At 50.0% G+C, this 18,535-nt stretch overlaps 2 protein-coding genes across 3 annotated transcripts in view; one reads left to right on the top strand and one right to left on the bottom strand.

Moving 5' to 3' along the window:
• The window catches only part of UBE2G1 (ubiquitin conjugating enzyme E2 G1), a 45,189-nt gene extending 39,358 nt beyond the window's left edge, over positions 1-5,831 (bottom strand). The window contains exon 1 of one of the 2 annotated variants that reach the window (XM_068113551.2): positions 5,278-5,831. In XM_068113551.2, the coding sequence (XP_067969652.1) occupies positions 5,278-5,320 (43 nt within the window). In that variant the 5' untranslated portion in view covers positions 5,321-5,831. The remainder of the gene's footprint in view (positions 1-5,277) is intronic. The other variant, XM_078776459.1, reaches the window with a different exon arrangement.
• The window catches only part of LOC144891816 (uncharacterized), a 1,036,251-nt gene that overhangs the window by 147,664 nt on the left and 870,052 nt on the right, over positions 1-18,535 (top strand). The gene's annotated exons all lie outside the window — the stretch shown is intronic.

Below are 18,535 nucleotides of genomic sequence, written 5' to 3'. Positions count from 1 at the left end.
TGGGTGAAAGATCCAATGCAGTCAGGCCTGCAGGGCAAACAGCATGAACCAGCCCAGTCATGGCACCCAGGAGAGTGGAAAAGAGGAGCGAAGCAGGGAGAGAATACAGAGAGGAGAGAGCAAGCCCTCGGTTCAAGGCCCTGACTCCAACGGGCTGCAGTCTTATTCAACCCACCAACTGAACTCGCCCTTGCTTCCTACTGCACACGCGCACACACACACACACACACGCACACGCACACCTTTTAACACCTGCCTCACGGGCACGCTCTCAGCACCAACGCACCGCTCCTCCCAGACCAGCTGTACCACTCATTGGGCAAGCAGTTGCCGCCGCAGTATCATGGCGTGGATCGGCTGGCACCTCTTGAACCATCGCAGGCCGCGGGGAGATTTTAAAAGCTACACATGGGACAAGCAGACATATCCAACATCCCTTCTGATCCCATCCCATCCTCCACATGCCTGGGTGCCTTGCCTGGTTCACACAGAGGACACGTATGAATTACACTTTCCTGTCTAATGCCCATGTCAACTCTACCACCTTTCACAGCATACATAAGAACAGGACAACTTCACTCCAACAGGTGCCTGGTTACAGAGAATGTTCTCACCGACACAAACAAACGCACCACGCTGACTTGACAGCTACCTAATCAGTACCACCATACAAGGTAACAATAGTATCTCTGTATGGGAGCACTGTACTAAGTTGGGATGGCCATGTCAAACTTAGGTTTTTACCTTTATGTTCAACTGGGGAATTATCACAAGTGGGCGAATTATCAGAATGCAATCTCGCACCACCAGACAGAATATCTTGAAAACTAGATGTTATTGCTAAAAATAAATCTAATTCTCGGAGGTTGAACAATCATTCTAAAATACACCAATTATATGTGTTATCGGAAAATGAAAACTACAGTGATCATAGATGTCAAGAAATGCATTAAAATCTACATGTCTGTTTGTGAGACTCGTCTCTTACACATTCTAATCACCAATCATCAGTCGCCCCATACCTAAAATCCAACCATCAATCACCCCACCCGCCCCCCAATACCCAAAATCCCAACCATCAATCACCCCACCCCCCCAATACCCAAAATCCCAAACATCAATCACCCCACCCCCCCATACCCAAAATCCCAACCATCAATCACCCCACCACCCCATACCCAAAATCCCAACCATTAATCACCCCCCCCCCCCCTCCTGCCAATCACTCCCCACCCCCTTACCCAAAATACCAACCATCAATCATCCTGCCTCTCCCCTTATCCAAAATCCCAACCATCAATCACCCCATCCCCCATACCCAAAATCCCAACCATCAATCACCCCACCCCCCCACCCTTACCCAAAATCCCAACCATCAATCACGCCCCCCCCCCACCCCCACCCCTTACCCAAAATCCCAACCATCAATAACCCCCCCCCCCCCACCCACCCCTTACCCAAAATCCCAACCATCAATCACCCCACTGCCATACCCAAAATCCCAACCATCAATCACCCCCCCCCTACCCAAAATCCCAACCATCAATCACCTCCCCCCACCCCCCCCCTCCCACCCACTCCCCTTCCATTCTCATATCAGACACACCCCATAATCCTAATAACCCTCCCCCCCCCCCCACCCTTATCTTGATTCTAATCATCCCCATACACAAAATCACCAATCAACATGCCCCCCCCCCCTCCCCGACCCATTACCCAATCTTGTAATTATAATACCCCATCCCCCATATCTTAATTATAATCAGCCCCATATGCATCGTCACCAGCCTCTCCCCCAATACTATCATGATCACCCCCCCCCCCCCCATACCCGTAATCCCAATCACCCCCATCACCCATAATCACCAATCACCAATCACCAATCACCCCTCCCGCCCCCTCCCCCCTCCCCGTATCTTCATCAAAACCAGCCCCATACCCATAACCACCAATCACCCCTCCCCCCCCACCCCCCACATATTTATCTTACCACGATCACCATCACCCTCCCCCATACTCGTAATCTGAATCACCCCCACCACCCATACCCATAACCCCAATCACGCCCACCTTTCTGCCAAAAATCCGAAACACCGCCACCACCCATACCCATAATCCCAATCACGCCCACGCCCACGCCCACCTTTCTGCATATAATCCGAATCACCCCCACAACCCATACCTATAATCCCAATCACGCCCACCTTTCTGCCTATAATCCTAATCACCCCCCACCACCCATACCCGTAATCCCAATCACGCCCACGCCCACCTTTCTGCATATAATCCTAATCACCCCCACCACCCATACCCATAATCCCAATCACGCCCACCTTTCTGCCAATAATCCCAATCACACCTGCCACCCATAATCTCAATCACGCCCACCTTTTTGCCAATAATCCTAATCACCCCCACCACCCATTATCCCAATCACACACACCTTTCTGCCTATAATCCTAATCACCCCCACCACCCATACCCGTAATCCCAATCATGCCCACGCCCACCTTTCTGCATATAATCCTAATCACCCCCACCACCCATACCCATAATCCCAATCACGCCCACCTTTCTGCCAATAATCCTAACCACCCCCACCACCAATACCCATAATCCCAATCACACCCACCTTTCTGCCAATAATCCCAATCACACCCACCACCCATAATCTCAATCACGCCCACCTTTTTGCCTATAATCCTAATCACCCCCACCACCCATTATCCCAATCACACACACCTTTCTGCCTATAATCCTAATCACCCCCACCACCCAGACCCATAACCCCAATCACGCCCACCTTTCTGCCTATCAACCTCATGACCCCCACCCATACCCATAACCCCAATCACACCCACCTTTCGGCCTGCAATCCTAATCACCCCCACCACCCATTATCCCAATCACACCCACCTTTCTGCCTATAATCCTAATCACCCCCCACCTTTCTGCCAATAATCCTAATCACCCACACCACCCATTATCCCAATCACACCCACCTTTCTGCCAATAATCCCAATCACACCCACCTTTCTGCCAATAATTCCAATCACCCCCCCACCACCCATAATCCCAATCACGCCACCTTTCTGCCAATAATCCCATTCACCCCCACCACCCATAATCCCAATCACGCCCACCTTTCTGCATATAATCCCAATCACCCCCACCACCCATAACCATAATCCCAATCACGTCCACCTTTCTGCCAATAATCCTAATTATCACCCCCACCACCAATACCCATAATCCCAATCACACCCACCTTTCTGCATATAATCCTAATCACCCCCACCACCCATACCCATAATCCCAATCACGCCCACCTTTCTGCCAATAATCCTAATCACCCCCACCACCAATACCCATAATCCCAATCGCACCCACCTTTCTGCCTAGAATCCTAATCACCCCCACCACCCATTATCCCAATCACACACACCTTTCTGCCTATAATCCTAATCACTCCCACCACCCATTATCCCAATCACACCCACCTTTCGGCCTGCAATCCTAATCACCCCCACCACCTATTATCCCAATCATGCCCACCTTTCTGCCAATAATCCCAATCACACCCACCTTTCTGCCAATAATCCCAATCACCCCCACCACCCATAATCCCAATCACACCACCTTTCTGCCAATAATCCCAATCACCCCCACCACCCATACCCATAACCCCAATCAAGCCCACCTTTCTGCCAATAATCCCAATCATCCCCACCTTTCTGCCAATAATACCAATCACCCCCACCACCCATAATCCCAATCACGCCCACGGCCACCTTTCTGCATATAATCCTAATCACCCCCCACCACCCATACCCATAACCCCAATCACACCCACCTTTCTGCCAATAACCCCAATCATCCCCACCTTTCTGCCAATAATACCAATCACCCCCACCACCCATAATCCCAATCACGCCCACCTTTCTGCATATAATCCTAATCACCCCCACCACCCATACCCATATCCCCAATCACACCCACCTTTCTGCATATAATCCTAATCACCCCCCACCCATACCCATAATCCCAATCACACCCACCTTTCATCCCCACCTTTCTGCCAATAATACCAATCACCCCCACCACCCATAATCCCAATCACCGCCACGCCAACCTTTCTGCATATAATCCTAATCACTCACACCACCCATACCCATAACCCCAATCACGCCCACCTTTCTGCATATAATCCTAATCACCCCCACCATACCCATAATTCCCAATCACACCACCTTTCTGCCAATAATCCCAATCACCCCCACCACCCATACCCATAACCCCAATCAAGCCCACCTTTCTGCCAATAATCCCAATCATCCCCACCTTTCTGCCAATAATACCAATCACCCCCACCACCCATAATCCCAATCACGCCCACGCCCACCTTTCTGCATATAATCCTAATCACCCCCACCACCCATACCCATAACCCCAATCACACCCACCTTTCTGCCAATAACCCCAATCATCCCCACCTTTCTGCCAATAATACCAATCACCCCCCACCACCCATAATCCCAATCACACCCACCTTTCTGCATATAATCCTAATCACCCCCACCACCCATACCCATATCCATATCCCCAATCACGCCCACCTTTCTGCATATAATCCTAATCACCCCCACCCATACCCATAATCCCAATCACACCCACCTTTCATCCCCACCTTTCTGCCAATAATACCAATCACCCCCACCACCCATAATCCCAATCACGCCCACGCCCACCTTTCTGCATATAATCCTAATCACCCCCACCCATACCCGTAATCCCAATCACGCCCATCTTTCTGCCTATAATCCAAATCACCCCCACCGCCCATACCCATAACCCCAATCACGCCCACCTTTCTGACTATAATCCTAATCACCCCCACCCATAACCCCAATCATTTCCCTCCTCCCCGTATCCGCAATAATCCTCCCTTCCCCATCCCAACAACCCCACAACACCAATCACCCTGCGTACCATCGAAACGCATCTTCGTGTTGTCTTCCCTCAACTAACGGAAACTAAGACACTCCAGACATCAAACCTCATTCACCCAGCAGACAACGCGACAAACGGGCACCGAAAACCCAGACCCCTCACGCCCGGCCCGAGGCGGCCTCGACTAGCGTTACGTGGGAAAAGGTCGCATGGGGAGCCCGCCAAAGCGCATAGGCCTCGGTTTCGGTAACGGGAGGATTTCATGAAAAGAAACAAACGACGAGCCGCCTCATGTCGCTCGGCATTTCGCCGCGAGTCGGCGCTCACCCGCGAGCTGCTTGCGGAGAAGCAACGTCGATTGTTCAGTCATGGCGTGCGACCCGGCGATCACGCCAAGGCCGCTGTGGGCAGGCGCTGCGCACCACTGCGCATGCGCATCAGCAGACGTTCACACTTCACACTCTATTTAAAGGTTTCGAGTGGTGAAAGGGTCGTCAAGAGGAGCAAAACGAGCTCCTCGTTAAAGTACACGGTGCCCCCTCATATTGTATAATAATAATAATAATAATAATAGTTCCCTAATAAACAGGTTCGAAGCAGAGGGGCTCTAGGCCCAAGAGGTCTGCGCAATGATTGATTGCCAACCAATGTTTGTTGGTCGTGCTCTATCCTTTTAAACGGTGAGTGCCGAAACAGGAAGCAGCAGCACGTCCCAAGCAGCAGCAGCACGTCCCAAGCAGCAGCAGCACGTCCCAAGCAGCAGCACGTCCCAAGCAGCAGCAGGTCCCAAGCAGCAGCAGCAGCACGTCCCAAGCAGCAGCAGCACGTCCCAAGCAACAGCAGCACGTCCCAAGCAACAGCAGCACGTCCCAAGCAGCAGCAGCACATCCCAATTTTACAATCTATGGTATATGATTCGGCCAGGATTCGAACCTCCGATCTGCCAGACTCAGAGCAGACACTCTAACCATCACCCCACTGAGTCTGGCAGGTGTTCATACAAAGTGTCCCCTCACAAGGTAATAATGACTGGTATCCCAGGTCCGAACAAGTCCTGCAGGATGATGTCATTTCTACGCATAAGTATTTGTGCAGTGATCAATACAAATTGAAATGGAGCGATGATTCCCAAGTTGATCCAGTAAAGCAAACCAAAGGGGACACTGGGACTGACACAATCTGTCAATTTCCCGACCCGGATCTCAGTCAACGGAACATCTTCTCTTCTGGACTTGGTTATGACTAACTTCCCTGAAAATGTCTGCTGCTCTTCTTCTGCTCCGATCGGATCATCTGATCATGTCCTTGTTAAAGTGGACATCTCTCTGACCATCCTCAGGGAGCCTGCTCAGCGTCGACGAGTCTGGCATTTCACTCAGGCCAACTGGCACGGTCTTCAAGCAGCCATCAATCATCTGGACTGGTCTCCCATCTCTACCACCTCTGACATCAACTCATCCTGGGAATTCTTCCAAAGTAAATTGCTCTCTCTCATGCACAGATTTATCCCATCTCGTCTTCAGTTGTCATACCCTTCCTCCCGTCCATGGTACACGGAATCTTGTGGTGAGGCTGTTGCCCAGAAACAACTTGCCTTCGTCTCCTGGAAAGCAAATCCAACGGAAGGAAATCTCATTTCCTTTCACAAAGCCCGAAACAAGTGTGTGTCCACCCTCAGGAGAGCCAGGAAACAATATCTCTCCGTTCTCAAGACCGAACTCTCTTATCTGTCTCCCTCTTCCAAATCCTGGTGGCGTCTGGTCAAATCCGTTTCTGGTGTTTGTTCCCCCTCCATCCCCTCCCTTACCTCAAACGGCTACACAGCTGACTCCGCACGTGAAAAAGCTGAATGCCTCAACTCTGTGTTTGCCTCTAAATCTTGTGTCCCAAACCCATCCCTCTCTGTACCCACCATACCCAGTCGTACCCTGCTGCTCCTGGACTCCGTGTCCTTTCCTCCTGACAAGGTGGAAAAGTTTCTGTCAACCCTCGACTCTGATTCTGCAACTGGACCCGACGGCATCAGCCCACGGGTCCTAAAATCCTGCTCTGCTGCTCTATCTCACCCTCTCTCAGTTCTCTTCACCCTCTCTTTTGCTCAAGGTCAACTGCCATCTGCTTGGAAATCAGCCAACATCACCGCTTTGCACAAAAAAGGTGCAAAAACAGATCCTAGCAACTACAGACCAATCAGCCTTCTCCCAATTATCAGCAAAGTCATGGAATCCATCATTGCTTCGGATATGAAATCTTTCCTCTTCTCCAATGGCTTGATCTCTGATCATCAATTTGGTTTCAGACCAGGTCACTCTACTCTGGACATGCTGCTTCTGCTGTCTCAACAATGGATGGAGGTCCTCAATGCCAAACAGGAAATTAGAGCTGTCTCCCTTGACGTATCACGTGCCTTCGACACGGTCTGGCACCCCGCTCTGCTCACCAAACTCTCCTCCTTTGGTATCCATGGAAATCTCCACGCATGGCTGGCGGACTTCCTCTCTAGTCGTCGTCAACGTGTGGCCCTGAATGGGTTTCTCTCATTTCCTCTTCCTGTTCAGGCTGGAGTTCCCCAAGGCAGTGTTCTGGGCCCCGTGCTTTTTCTGGTCTTCATCAATGATCTCTCTGACTCTCTCGAAAATCCTCTCTATCTCTTTGCTGATGACTCCACTCTCTGCCGCTCCAATTCCTCTTCCCTCAGATCGGCAGTCTGCTGCCTCCTCACTCTCTGAAGACCTGGACAAAATCACAGACTGGTCAAACAAGTGGAACATGTCTTTCAATCCTGACAAATCTCACACTCTTACTATGTCTCTCCGAAAAGATCGACTGGACAACCCTCCCATCTACTTTCTCAACAATCCTCTCCAAGAAGTTCTGTCGCTCAAGATTTTGGGTCTCACTATCTGCCATGATCTTTCTTGGGAAAACCACATTTCCAAGCTGGCCTCCAAAGCCAGTCGCCGACTGGGCATCCTCCGTCGTGCGAAGTCCTTCCTCGGCACACCTGAGCTCCTCACCACATACAAGGCTTTCATCCGCAGCTCAATGGAATACTGTTCTCCCCTATGGGCCGGTGCTCCTGCCTCACACCTAGCTCGGCTTCACGCTGTTGAAACCAAAGCTTTCAGAATTATTGGAATCTCCCGCGATGAAGCTATCTCTGAGGGCCTTTCACTCACTCACCGCAGGCAGGTAGGTGGTCTTTCTGTCTTCTACCGACTCCTCTCCGGCCTTGCACCCCCAGCTCTCTCTGTGCTCTGTCCCCCAAATATTCCTACAGGTCGCACAAGATCTGCCAGCAACCCTCTGATGGTTAAACTGCCGAAATCTCGGCTCTCTGCTCACCTTCACTCTTTCATTCCTCTTTTCTCCCGCCTCTGGAACAAACTCCCTCACTCCCTTCAATCCCACTCCTCCCTCCAGGTCTTTAAAACAGCTGTTCACCACCATCTCTTATCTTCCCCCATCCAAAACCTTGATCTTTTCTACCCCCGCTAATTCACCCCAGATCCACCTTGTTTGAAATTCCAACTTCTTTCCTGGAAGTCCTGGCAGTGTCCATATGTTTTATACCTCTCCCACCGCCCCCTTCCCATGCCCCCCCCCCCCCAAAGCCCTCGCCCTCTCTCAGATCTCTCGATGTCTCCATGTCTCTCGGTCCCTGCTCTCAAATGTTGTGTTTGTGTCCTTCCCCCTCTCTCCCCATCTTGTCTACCGCTCCCGATGTTATATGTTTTATGTGTCGGTTTGTCTTTCTGTGTGATTAATGTTCGCTCTTTCACGAGCCTCGATCTTGTATACAACAAAAAAAAAGAAAAAAGAAAAAAAAAGACTACATTTTAAAAGGGAATTCACAGAATTTCATGTTGATCACAGCATTTTGCTTCTTTTCTATCACTTTGATCCAAAGTGTTCTTACTTTCAATTTGTGATGTACATTTGGTAATTTGTCAAAAGAGAATGTTAATAAATTAGAAAGACCCAGGAAGATGCACATCCTCTCTCTGCCTTATTCACCATGTCAATTACCTTTGGGCCCAAGGTCATCTTCCATCTGCTTGGAGATCGACCAACATCACAGCATTGCATAGAAAAGTGCAAAAACTGATCCCTTCAACTACAGACCAATTAGCTTAGTTCCAATCATCAGCAAGGTCATGGAATCCATCATCGCAGTTGATATGAAATCGTTACTTTTCTCCAATGCTGTCATCTCAGATCATCAATTTGGTTTCAGACCAGGTCACTCCACATTGGACATGCTGATTCTACTGTCCCAACAATGGATGGAGACCCTCAATGTTAGACATGAGATCAGCACCGTCTTTCTGGACATATCTCGTGCTTTTGATAGTCTGGCATATGGCCTTACTCTCCAAACTCTGTGCCGATGGCATCCAAAGCCACCTCCACTCTTGGATTACTGACTTCCTCCTCTCTGGTACCATAACTAATGTGTGGCTCTCAACAGAACCCTTTTTTGTCCTCTCCCTGTCAAGGCTGGAATACCCCAAGGCAGCGTTCCAGGCCCCATCCTATTTGTAACCTTCATCAATGATCTCTCTGACTCTCTGGAAAATCCTCTTTATCTCTTTGCTGATGACTCCACTCTCTCTGCGGTGACATCCCTCATCCTTCTGACAAGGAGGCTGCAGCCTCTTCCTTCTCTTCAGGCCTTGAAAAAAATCACAAGCTGGTCAAACACTTGGGATATGTTTTTCAATGTTGCCAATCCTCATACTCGCAGTATGTCTCTCCGAAAGGACCATACCGAGAAACCCTCCAATCTATTTTCTCAACAACCATCTCAAAGAGGTCCAGTCACTCAAATTCTTCGGTATTACTCTCAGCCATTATCTCTCTTGGACAAACGACATTTCAAAGTTGGTCTCCAAAGCCATTTGCCGACTGCACATCCTCTGGAGCGCAAAGTCCTTCCTTGGCACACCTCATATCCTCATATCCATCTACAAGGCTTTCATCCGCAGCTTAATGGAGTACTGCTCTCTCACCTGGGCTGGCTCCACTGCCTCACATCTTGCTCAGCTTGACGCCGTGGAAACCAAGACCTTCAAGATCATTGGAATCTCTCACAATGAAGCTGAATCTGTGAGCCGATCACTTCGCCATCGCAGACAGGTGGGTGCTCTCTCTGTCTTCTACTGCCTCCTTTCTGGTCTTGCATCCTCTGCCCTCTCCATGGTCTGTCCTCTTTTTCCCCCTCATGGTATCTGCAGGATACACACAGTGCACCATCAACCCCGTCGTTGTGAAACTGCCTAAAACTAGAACCGCTACTCATCTCCACTCGTTTCTTCCTCTTTTTCCCATCTGTGGAATCGCCATCCACACTCTCTTCAATCTCATTGTTCCCTCCAGGTCTTCAAGACAGCTGTTCACCACCGCCTCATGTCATCCCCCATCCATAATCGTGATCTTTTCTACACCCATTAAAGCACCTCTCATCCATCCCAAACCCCACCCAAAACTTTGCTTATACATCCATCTTGTTCATCCCTTGCATTCTCCCAAGGCTACCCTCATCGTTGCCTGCATCCCCTTGTTGTTGGTCTCCGTCTATTTTCTTATTCGGCCCTGCTGTTGGCGTTTCCCTTTTCTCCTGCTGCTCCTTTTGTTATGTTACTTCCTGATATGTTGTTGCTCTTCCATGAGCCTTGGCCTTGTATTTTAAAACAAATAATCATTGCTCAGCGAGTAGTACAGACAAACCTTTCCTCAATTTGTACATTGTATGAGGAACGTGTTGTTTTGAATGTTCACAGGATAATGCAAGAATCCATCTCACCCACTTCATAATTACCATAATTCCACAACGTTTTGAGATATCATGTTCATAGACAAACAGACAGACAGGGGTGAAAACATAACCTACGTCCACCTTCGGTGACATTTTGTGCATCCATCAACCCAGATGTCTCTCTTCAAACCATCTGGAGAAAAGTGAAACGTATTGTTGCGGTTTTGAGTTTGTACAATAAAGGTTAAATTCCCCCCTCATAGTTTAGTCACACAACAACATGTAGCCTCGCGATAGTTCAGTTATTTCTTAGTATTTGTGAGCATAGTCCTTTTCCTGTGTTAGTTTTGCGTTGAGTAGAATAATGAGAGTAGGTCCTTCATTGCCTTATGCCGCCTCTATTGCCTTATGCCGCCTTACACCTCCTTATGCTGCCTTTGGCTTTTTGGCGCGAATTAACACAAGGCAGGCCTGGCAAATCGAGGCAGGACCGAATGAGGGCGGCGGCGAACCTGACGGTAAGCGCGAGCCGCCAATCAGGGCTCAAAGGGAGTGGCTGCGGCACTGCGTCACAGGGTGTGGTTGGAACATTCGAGAGGGCTCAGGGCATGGCAATAAAACGCGTTGCGCGAAGCCCCCACAGCAGTTCTGCGAGAGGGGAGCTGCACTAAGTTCTGCGAGAGGGGAGCTGCACTAAGTTCTGTGAGAATCAGTTATGAGCTCGGGGTTTTGTTGAGAGTTGAGAGTTATGAGCTCGGGGTGTGCAGTTCTGTGATGGGGAAGGCACTTGTGAAAGTCAGTTACGAGCTCGGGGTGTGCAGTTCTGCGAGAGGGAAGCTTGTCAGTTATGAGCCCGGGGTTTTGTTGAGAGTTGAGAGTTATGGGAGAGGCGCTTGATGAGAGTTACGAGTTCTGAGAAAAGACGCACATGAACCCAGCTGTAAGTGCTCTTACGAGTCAAGCGCTCGGTTGAGCTTGAGGCCGAGCCTCTATTGGGTTACGCGAGTGATAGCGCGCTGGTAACTAAACGCGCTGTGGAAAACCGCCAAGCTGGCGAGAGACGCGTACATTTCCCTCCCACCTGCTTGCCTTCATCAATGGACGTGCTGTGACCGGGGAAAGCCACGCCGGGCGGGGCCTTTCCTGGACGACCAAAGCAGCGTGTGAACACCATCCTACCTGCATTTCCCCTTTGTGAGTGTGATCGGGCCCGTGTCTGGTGTTAATATAAGACTGCTTAAGACTGCCCTGTGTCTCTTCTTCTACCGAATCTTTGTACATATAAGTGTAAATAATAATTATATCGTGTTCTTCCTTTATTCGACAGTCTCGTCCCTTCCATCATTGACTAAGCGTGGTATGAATAGAACCGCTCAAATCGGGTTCCAATATTAACGGTAACTGCATGGACCACGTGGTATGCAATCCGCTCGGTGTACCCAAATTACACGTGGCTCATGTGAGGCTTGATTCCCCGCTTCCGCGGTGGCGCAGGTATTTAGGTACGTGCGAGACTTGTCCCGAAACCCTACCTTGCGTTTGCCCAGGAGGGGCGTTTCAAGTCTCAGTTACGCCGGCCCAGAAAGAACAAGGGGCTTAATCTCCCCTTGTTAAGGGTAGGAAGGGCGGTGGAAAACCGTAACAATTGGTGTCCTGAGTGGGATTAGGAACCCTGGACAAAATTTTTGGACACCAAATTGTACAAATTGGCCGTAACATTTGGTGTCGGGGAGTGAGATTGGACCTGGAGTGTGCTTCATGCACTCAAAATTACGAGTGGACGAAATTTAGTTTTTTAATTCAAAATTTTATATTGGTACCATGGCTAGCCAAGGCGGTCGAATGCCGGTGGGGATAGAAGATGGTGTAGATGATAAGGAAGAATTAATGACCCAGGACCAACAGGAAGGGTTGGTAGAAGAGGAGGAAATTGATGAGGGGGCGGTAGCTGGCTAAGAAAATGGCGGCGCCTCGCTTGTGGCGAGGAGGGCCGCGCCCGCTGCGCAAGTGGGGGTTATGGACATGCAATTCTTCACGGCGCAATTCATGGCAGAAATGAAAGAAATGAGTGACAAATCCACCCAGGGAATGAAAGATGGGTTAAAAGGGTTGGAAAACAAAATGGATGCCCAAGGTGACAAATCCACCAAAGAAATAAAAGAAATGGGGGACAAAACAAGAAGGGAAATGAAGGACGAAATTCGGGGAATAAGTAGTAGCATAAATAAAATAAATGGGAGAATGGACACCCGAGAGGAGACATTAAAAAAGATGAGGGAGGAATCCAGGTGTGATATGGAAAAATTGGGGGAGGACATTGGGCGCAGGTTGAGCGGGAAGGTCGCGGTGGTATGCGACGAGGTGACGCGGTGTGAGGAACGCGTGGATAGCGAGCTTGGGTAAAGCGCAGCTAAGTTGACCGGGGATATAGGAATCGCGACGCGGGGTGTAGAAGAGCCGACGGCCGCCGAATTGGACGAGGAAATTTCATGCGCGCCGGCGGTCGTCGAAGAAATAATGGAAATTAAAGAAACAATTGGGGCCGAAGAGACGGCAGAGTCAGTAAATATAGCACAGAGGGAAGTAATGGAATGCACCAAAAGTTTGTATTTACCCTACAATGCACCATTTGATGTCGGGCTTGCTAACTCAATAAAAAGTTTGCAGGTGCTGGTGGGAAAGGAGGTCCCCACGGTGAGTAGCAATTATGGCGCGAATGTGTTTGGCGTGAATGGGTTTTTGGCGCGCTTGGGGCAGAGACGAAACCCGGGCGGTCGTGGAAGGTCCATTGTGCGGTGTACGAGGGCGACTGGTGCGCGTGTGAGAGAAATGTGTGCACTGGAGCGTGGGTGTGAGAGAGAAAAGTGTGCGCCAGAGTGTGCGGTAACGGGAGAGTGTGTTACAGAGTGTGCAAAGGAGTGCACACCCAAGAGTGGGGGAAAAGAGTGTGCGATGATTTGGGTGTGTAACAGGAGAGTGCACACCCATGGGTGTTACAGAGTGTGTAACGGAGATTGTGAAAGGTGTGAGTGCACCTACGTGTGCAGGTGCGAGTATGGTGTGCGAGGGACAATGCACACCAGAGGATGTGGAAGGAGAGTGTGTAACAGAATGTATGGGAGGCGCAGGGACGCCTGGGTGTGCGAGTGCGGAGTGGGTCACGAGTGGTGAGAACGCGGCTCAAGCATCGACACCGACCGGGGTAGCGTTTAACACGACGGATAGCCGACACGAGCCCTCGGTGAGTTGTGTGCAGCAGGGACCGGCCGGGATCGGTGCTGCGGCGGTTTCACAAGGACCGCCGTGCACGACCCATGCCGTCCCCCGCCCTGTATGGTTGGTGCCGCGCCGTGGTGGCAAAGGCAATCGGCAAGGTTCAAGGGGGAGGTAGGAGATTTCGGAGCCGCGCACCTTTGCGGATGCGGTGCTCCGACCGTGGTCGGTTGGGCCATCGTGCATGGGACCGTGAGGCCCCGCGTATGGATGGGCCCCTGCACCTCGGCCCATCCATGCCTCCTCCCCTGGATCGACAATGCCGGACGGACTTCCCATACAGGAGACCAACCACTCGCATGGATCGCTCGGCCTTTCGAAGCCGAGCTGTGACGACATACATCCACATGGAGAGGCTTGAGTATAGCGGATGGATGAGAGGAGTGTACCCTACGTGGGGGAATGGTAGTTTAACCATTACTCACACGAACAGGGCCCATGAGCATTAGATTAGGGGGATGGCAGTGACAGGCACATGGGGGTGCCAACGATGGTTACCTCCATGGGGCACCGAAGCTAGCCGAGGGAGGGCTAGGATAATGATAGGGAATTAGCAGACTTTAGAGACATGAGAATTAAGTAGTGACATTTGTACCTATAGTGGTGCTGCGGCGGTTTCACAAGGACCGCCGTGCACGACCCGTGCATGACCCGTTTTCACAAGGACCGCCGGGACGTAGGTAGTTTAGATGGTTGTTAATGACGAAGGGAGTGCTTAGTTTAACGGGATGATGGGGAAGCACGAGTTTTAGGGGAAAAGCAGTTAGATAGATGATGCTGTGTGTGTGAGAAATTGTGCATTGAGACAAATGGAATTGTGTTGAAGTGTATGGAAAGAGGTGTGTGAGCACAACAGATGTGCGAGAAAAGTGGTGTGCAAGACAAAAGGTGTGCGAAATAAATGGTGTGAGAATATTTGGTGTGGAATGCTTGGTGTGGAATAAAAGGTGTGGAATGCATGGTGCGAAGGAGTGAATGGGGGGAGATGGACCCATCCACGAAAGCCCGGGGTGGGTAGTGTAAAGCCAAGTAGAGGGCTTATTAGGCAAAATTTGTAAGGATATTGACACCTATGGTGCAGGTAGTGGCAAGTAGTGCTTTGGAGGGTGCGTAAGACTGTGAATGGCTGGGCATGTGGTTTAATTGGTGCGTATGGTTATTGGGGGCACTCCGCCACTGGTAGTTTGTCGGCCAGGTGAGGCTGCAGGTAGGCTCTGGGAGCCAGTTAGGGTAGGTGTGAGTTGTTGAGTGGGGCCCGAGGATCCAAAGGAACGACCCGGGTTGCCCAATGCCAAGGTGGGCATCAGGGGGTAAAGTGCCAGGAGGGGCCTTCCCCAGTTTAGGTAGTCGCAGGAGCAGGTAAGCTCGGGTGGCGACTTCAGTGGCGGCGGTGCGCAGGTAGGTAGACCTGCTAGTGGAGCCACACGACCCAGCCCCGAAATTGTGCAAGGGCACAGTATGAAAATTTGTGGGAGTGAGACCCAAATTGCAGGGGCACCGTAGAGTGGGCAATGGGAATTCGGTTTTTAGAACCACATAATTTAAAGAGGCCAATTGGCAGGGTACGACCCCGGGTAGTTTAAAAGTAAATGTCATTAGAGTGGTTAGGAAGAGAAATCCCTTCACGCCATCCACAGCCATTCACCAAGGAGGACGAAGCTCCACACCAGGACCAAGTGAACTGTTTGAGTTGTAAAGACGCATCATGACGTAATGAGACATTGTGTTTGTTCCATTCCTTCCTTCCTGGGAGGGATTGGGAGACGAATTTGGATTAGAGGGGGATATTGGAGACAAGACGTAGAGACGAATTTGTAAATACAAGGAAGGGCTAGGGTAGTGTAAGCCGACGATGGGGGGGGGGGGGGGGGGGGAACGGACGGTTAGGGACGAGCTTGCTCTGCTCGCTCTTCCGTGCCCCTTGTGCTGCATTACCTTGTATCGCTGTGTACCTTTGCGCCCTTTCCGCTTTGCTGGTCGTGCTTTGTCTCTCCCCCCCACCCCAGGACCATTTTGGAGGTGGAGCTGTGCAGCACCATCGACCTGTGCAGCATTCCTGTTGCACTTTGTTACATCTGTGCAGCCGAACTGCGTGGCACTTTGCTGCCGTATCCTTTTGTTATAACTTTGCTGCACCTGCGCAGCACTTTGCTGCCACAAACACTTTGCTGCACCACACACTTATGGACCACAAGTCTTGTGGCCTTACACATCTGCTGTGCAACCCCTTTGCTGCAACATCACCTTGCATCTTCGGACCACTTGTTTTGAGTGGCATCAATGTCACGCAGTTGGACCACATGAGGTTGGCCCTGCGTGGCAAAGAAATAAAAGCATTTGTTGTGCATTTTTATTATGGTGTGCTAGGGACGAGAAGATTTGTAAGTTTAGTTATCCCTGAAGAGCAGGAATGGCCTGTATGCCGGTCCTGGGGCTAGCCGGTTTGATATATGCACACAGAAGATGCAAGAAGCAAGATGCAAGAAGCAAGCAGCAAATGTGATGATGATGAGTGTGTTTTGTGATTTTGCTGTGCTTTCTCTCCCCTCCAATCTTCTTTCCAAAAAGGGCAGGTCCTGGGTCATAGAACTGTAAATAAGGTCAAGTTTTTTGTGCTTGTATATAAAAATGCTGCCCACCGGCTATATGTTTAGTTTGACAAATTCCGGATTCGGTTAATTGTGGGCGTGATTCTGTTAGATTAGCTACTCAACGCAATAGGTGGGACATATTTAGTGTTTTAAAACTGTCGCACCCACGGGTTAGAGTAAATGTTAGAGGGAACCACATCTATATGTCACATGTAAAAGTAAAAGTAATTTTCCAGATCATTCTCAAAACTGGTCGTTCCATTTTTGTTAGGTTCGACTCGGGGACGAGTCTGACGAGGGAGAGGGGTAGTGTTGCGGTTTTGAGTTTGTACAATAAAGGTTAAATTTCCCCCTCATACAGACTTGGCATTTAATATGGAATATTTTTTTTTCTTGACTTGTGTTTACTTTCTGAACTCAGTATATCAATCTGGTAAGTTTCCTTTACGCTTCGGTGATTTCTTTGTTAAAAGAACCATGTGACTGATTGTCTGTCGCAGCAAGAAGTCAATAACAGGATTATATCACAGGTGGCGTGACAAAATGTACGGACAGGTGCATTTGACGATTGGCTTCACAATCGGGTATATAAGGGTTGTTGCGTTCTGTATTAGTGGAAAACAACTGCTGCACGTCTACAAAAGTTATTGCCGCTTCCTCTGGAGATGGTCCGTCAACTCGACAATGCTGTTTGTCATGGAGTGGTGGCTCAACGAAATTCCAGCATGAAACAGCGTGCTATTGTTCGGCAGTTGCTATTGCTATTGCTATCGCTATTGCTATTGCTATCGCTATTGCTATTGCTATTGCTATTGCTATTGCTATTACTATTGCTATCGCTAAACAGCATGCTATTGCTAACCCTAACCCCCCCCCCCTTCACATGCCTCCCCCCCTTCACATGCCTCCCCCCCAAAGCCCTCTCCCTCCCACAGATCTCTCGATGTCTCCATGTCTCTCGGTCCCTGCTCTCAAATGTTGTGTTTGTGTCCTTCCCCCTCTCTCCCCATCTTGTCTACCGCTCCCGATGTTATTTGTTTTATGTGTCTGTTTGTCTTTCTGTGTGATTAATGTTCGCTCTTTCACGAGCCTCGATCTTGTATACAAAAAAAAAAAAAAAAAAAAAAAAAAGTATGGCATCACTCAAGTTCAGGTGTCAAAGATCCTGAAACGAAATGCTCAGAGGGGTGTCCCTACTCCATTACCGAGGCCAGGACGTCCCCGCAGAACCACAAGGAGGGACGATCGCCAGCTGCACCGGTTAGTCCGCAATGGCCGTACCAAGTCAGCTAATCGGCTTAGGGCTGAGTGGCAGCAACTGACAAATGTGCCTGTATCCAGAAGGCTAGTCAACCAACGACTGGTTCAAGCAGGCTATCGTGCCAGGCCTCCCCTGAGAAAGCCACGCCTGACCAGACAACACCGCCAGCGCCGATTGCAGTGGGCCAGAGAGTACCGTCAATGGCAACTAGGACACTGGAATCATGTGATCTTCAGTGACGAGTCTAGATTTCTGGTCTATCATCAAGATGGCCGCGTCCGAGTGTGCAGCCAAGTGCATAAAGCCTACAACGAAGATTGTATAGTGCCAAGAGTCCAAGCTGGAGGTGGTGGGTGACCGTTTGGGCTGCTTTTTATGCAGGGGGCAAAACTGACCTGGTTGTTCTGAATGGAAACCTGAACCAGTTCAAGTCCAGGGCCATTCTAGAAGAAACATTGCTTCCATTTGCTCATGCAGCCTTTCAAGGAAACTTTGTCTTCCAAGATGACAACGCACGGCCTCATCGTGCTTGCATGATCCAACACTTTCTTGCTGACAGTGGTGTAGAGCATATGGAGTGGCCTGCCACGTCCCCGGATATGAATCCGATAGAGAACTTGTGGGCAGAATTAACGCGTCAAATCGACAACTTGGACCAGCAGCCTCCCTATGCGCGTGAATTGCAGCAGGCTATTGTCACTG

This window comes from Myxine glutinosa, chromosome 4, assembly GCF_964187855.1.
Source record: "Myxine glutinosa chromosome 4, kmMyxGlut1.1, whole genome shotgun sequence".
NCBI lineage: Eukaryota > Metazoa > Chordata > Myxini > Myxiniformes > Myxinidae > Myxine > Myxine glutinosa.
The sequence above is the reverse complement of the archived record's forward strand: the minus strand, read 5'-3'. Positions and strand labels throughout refer to the sequence as shown.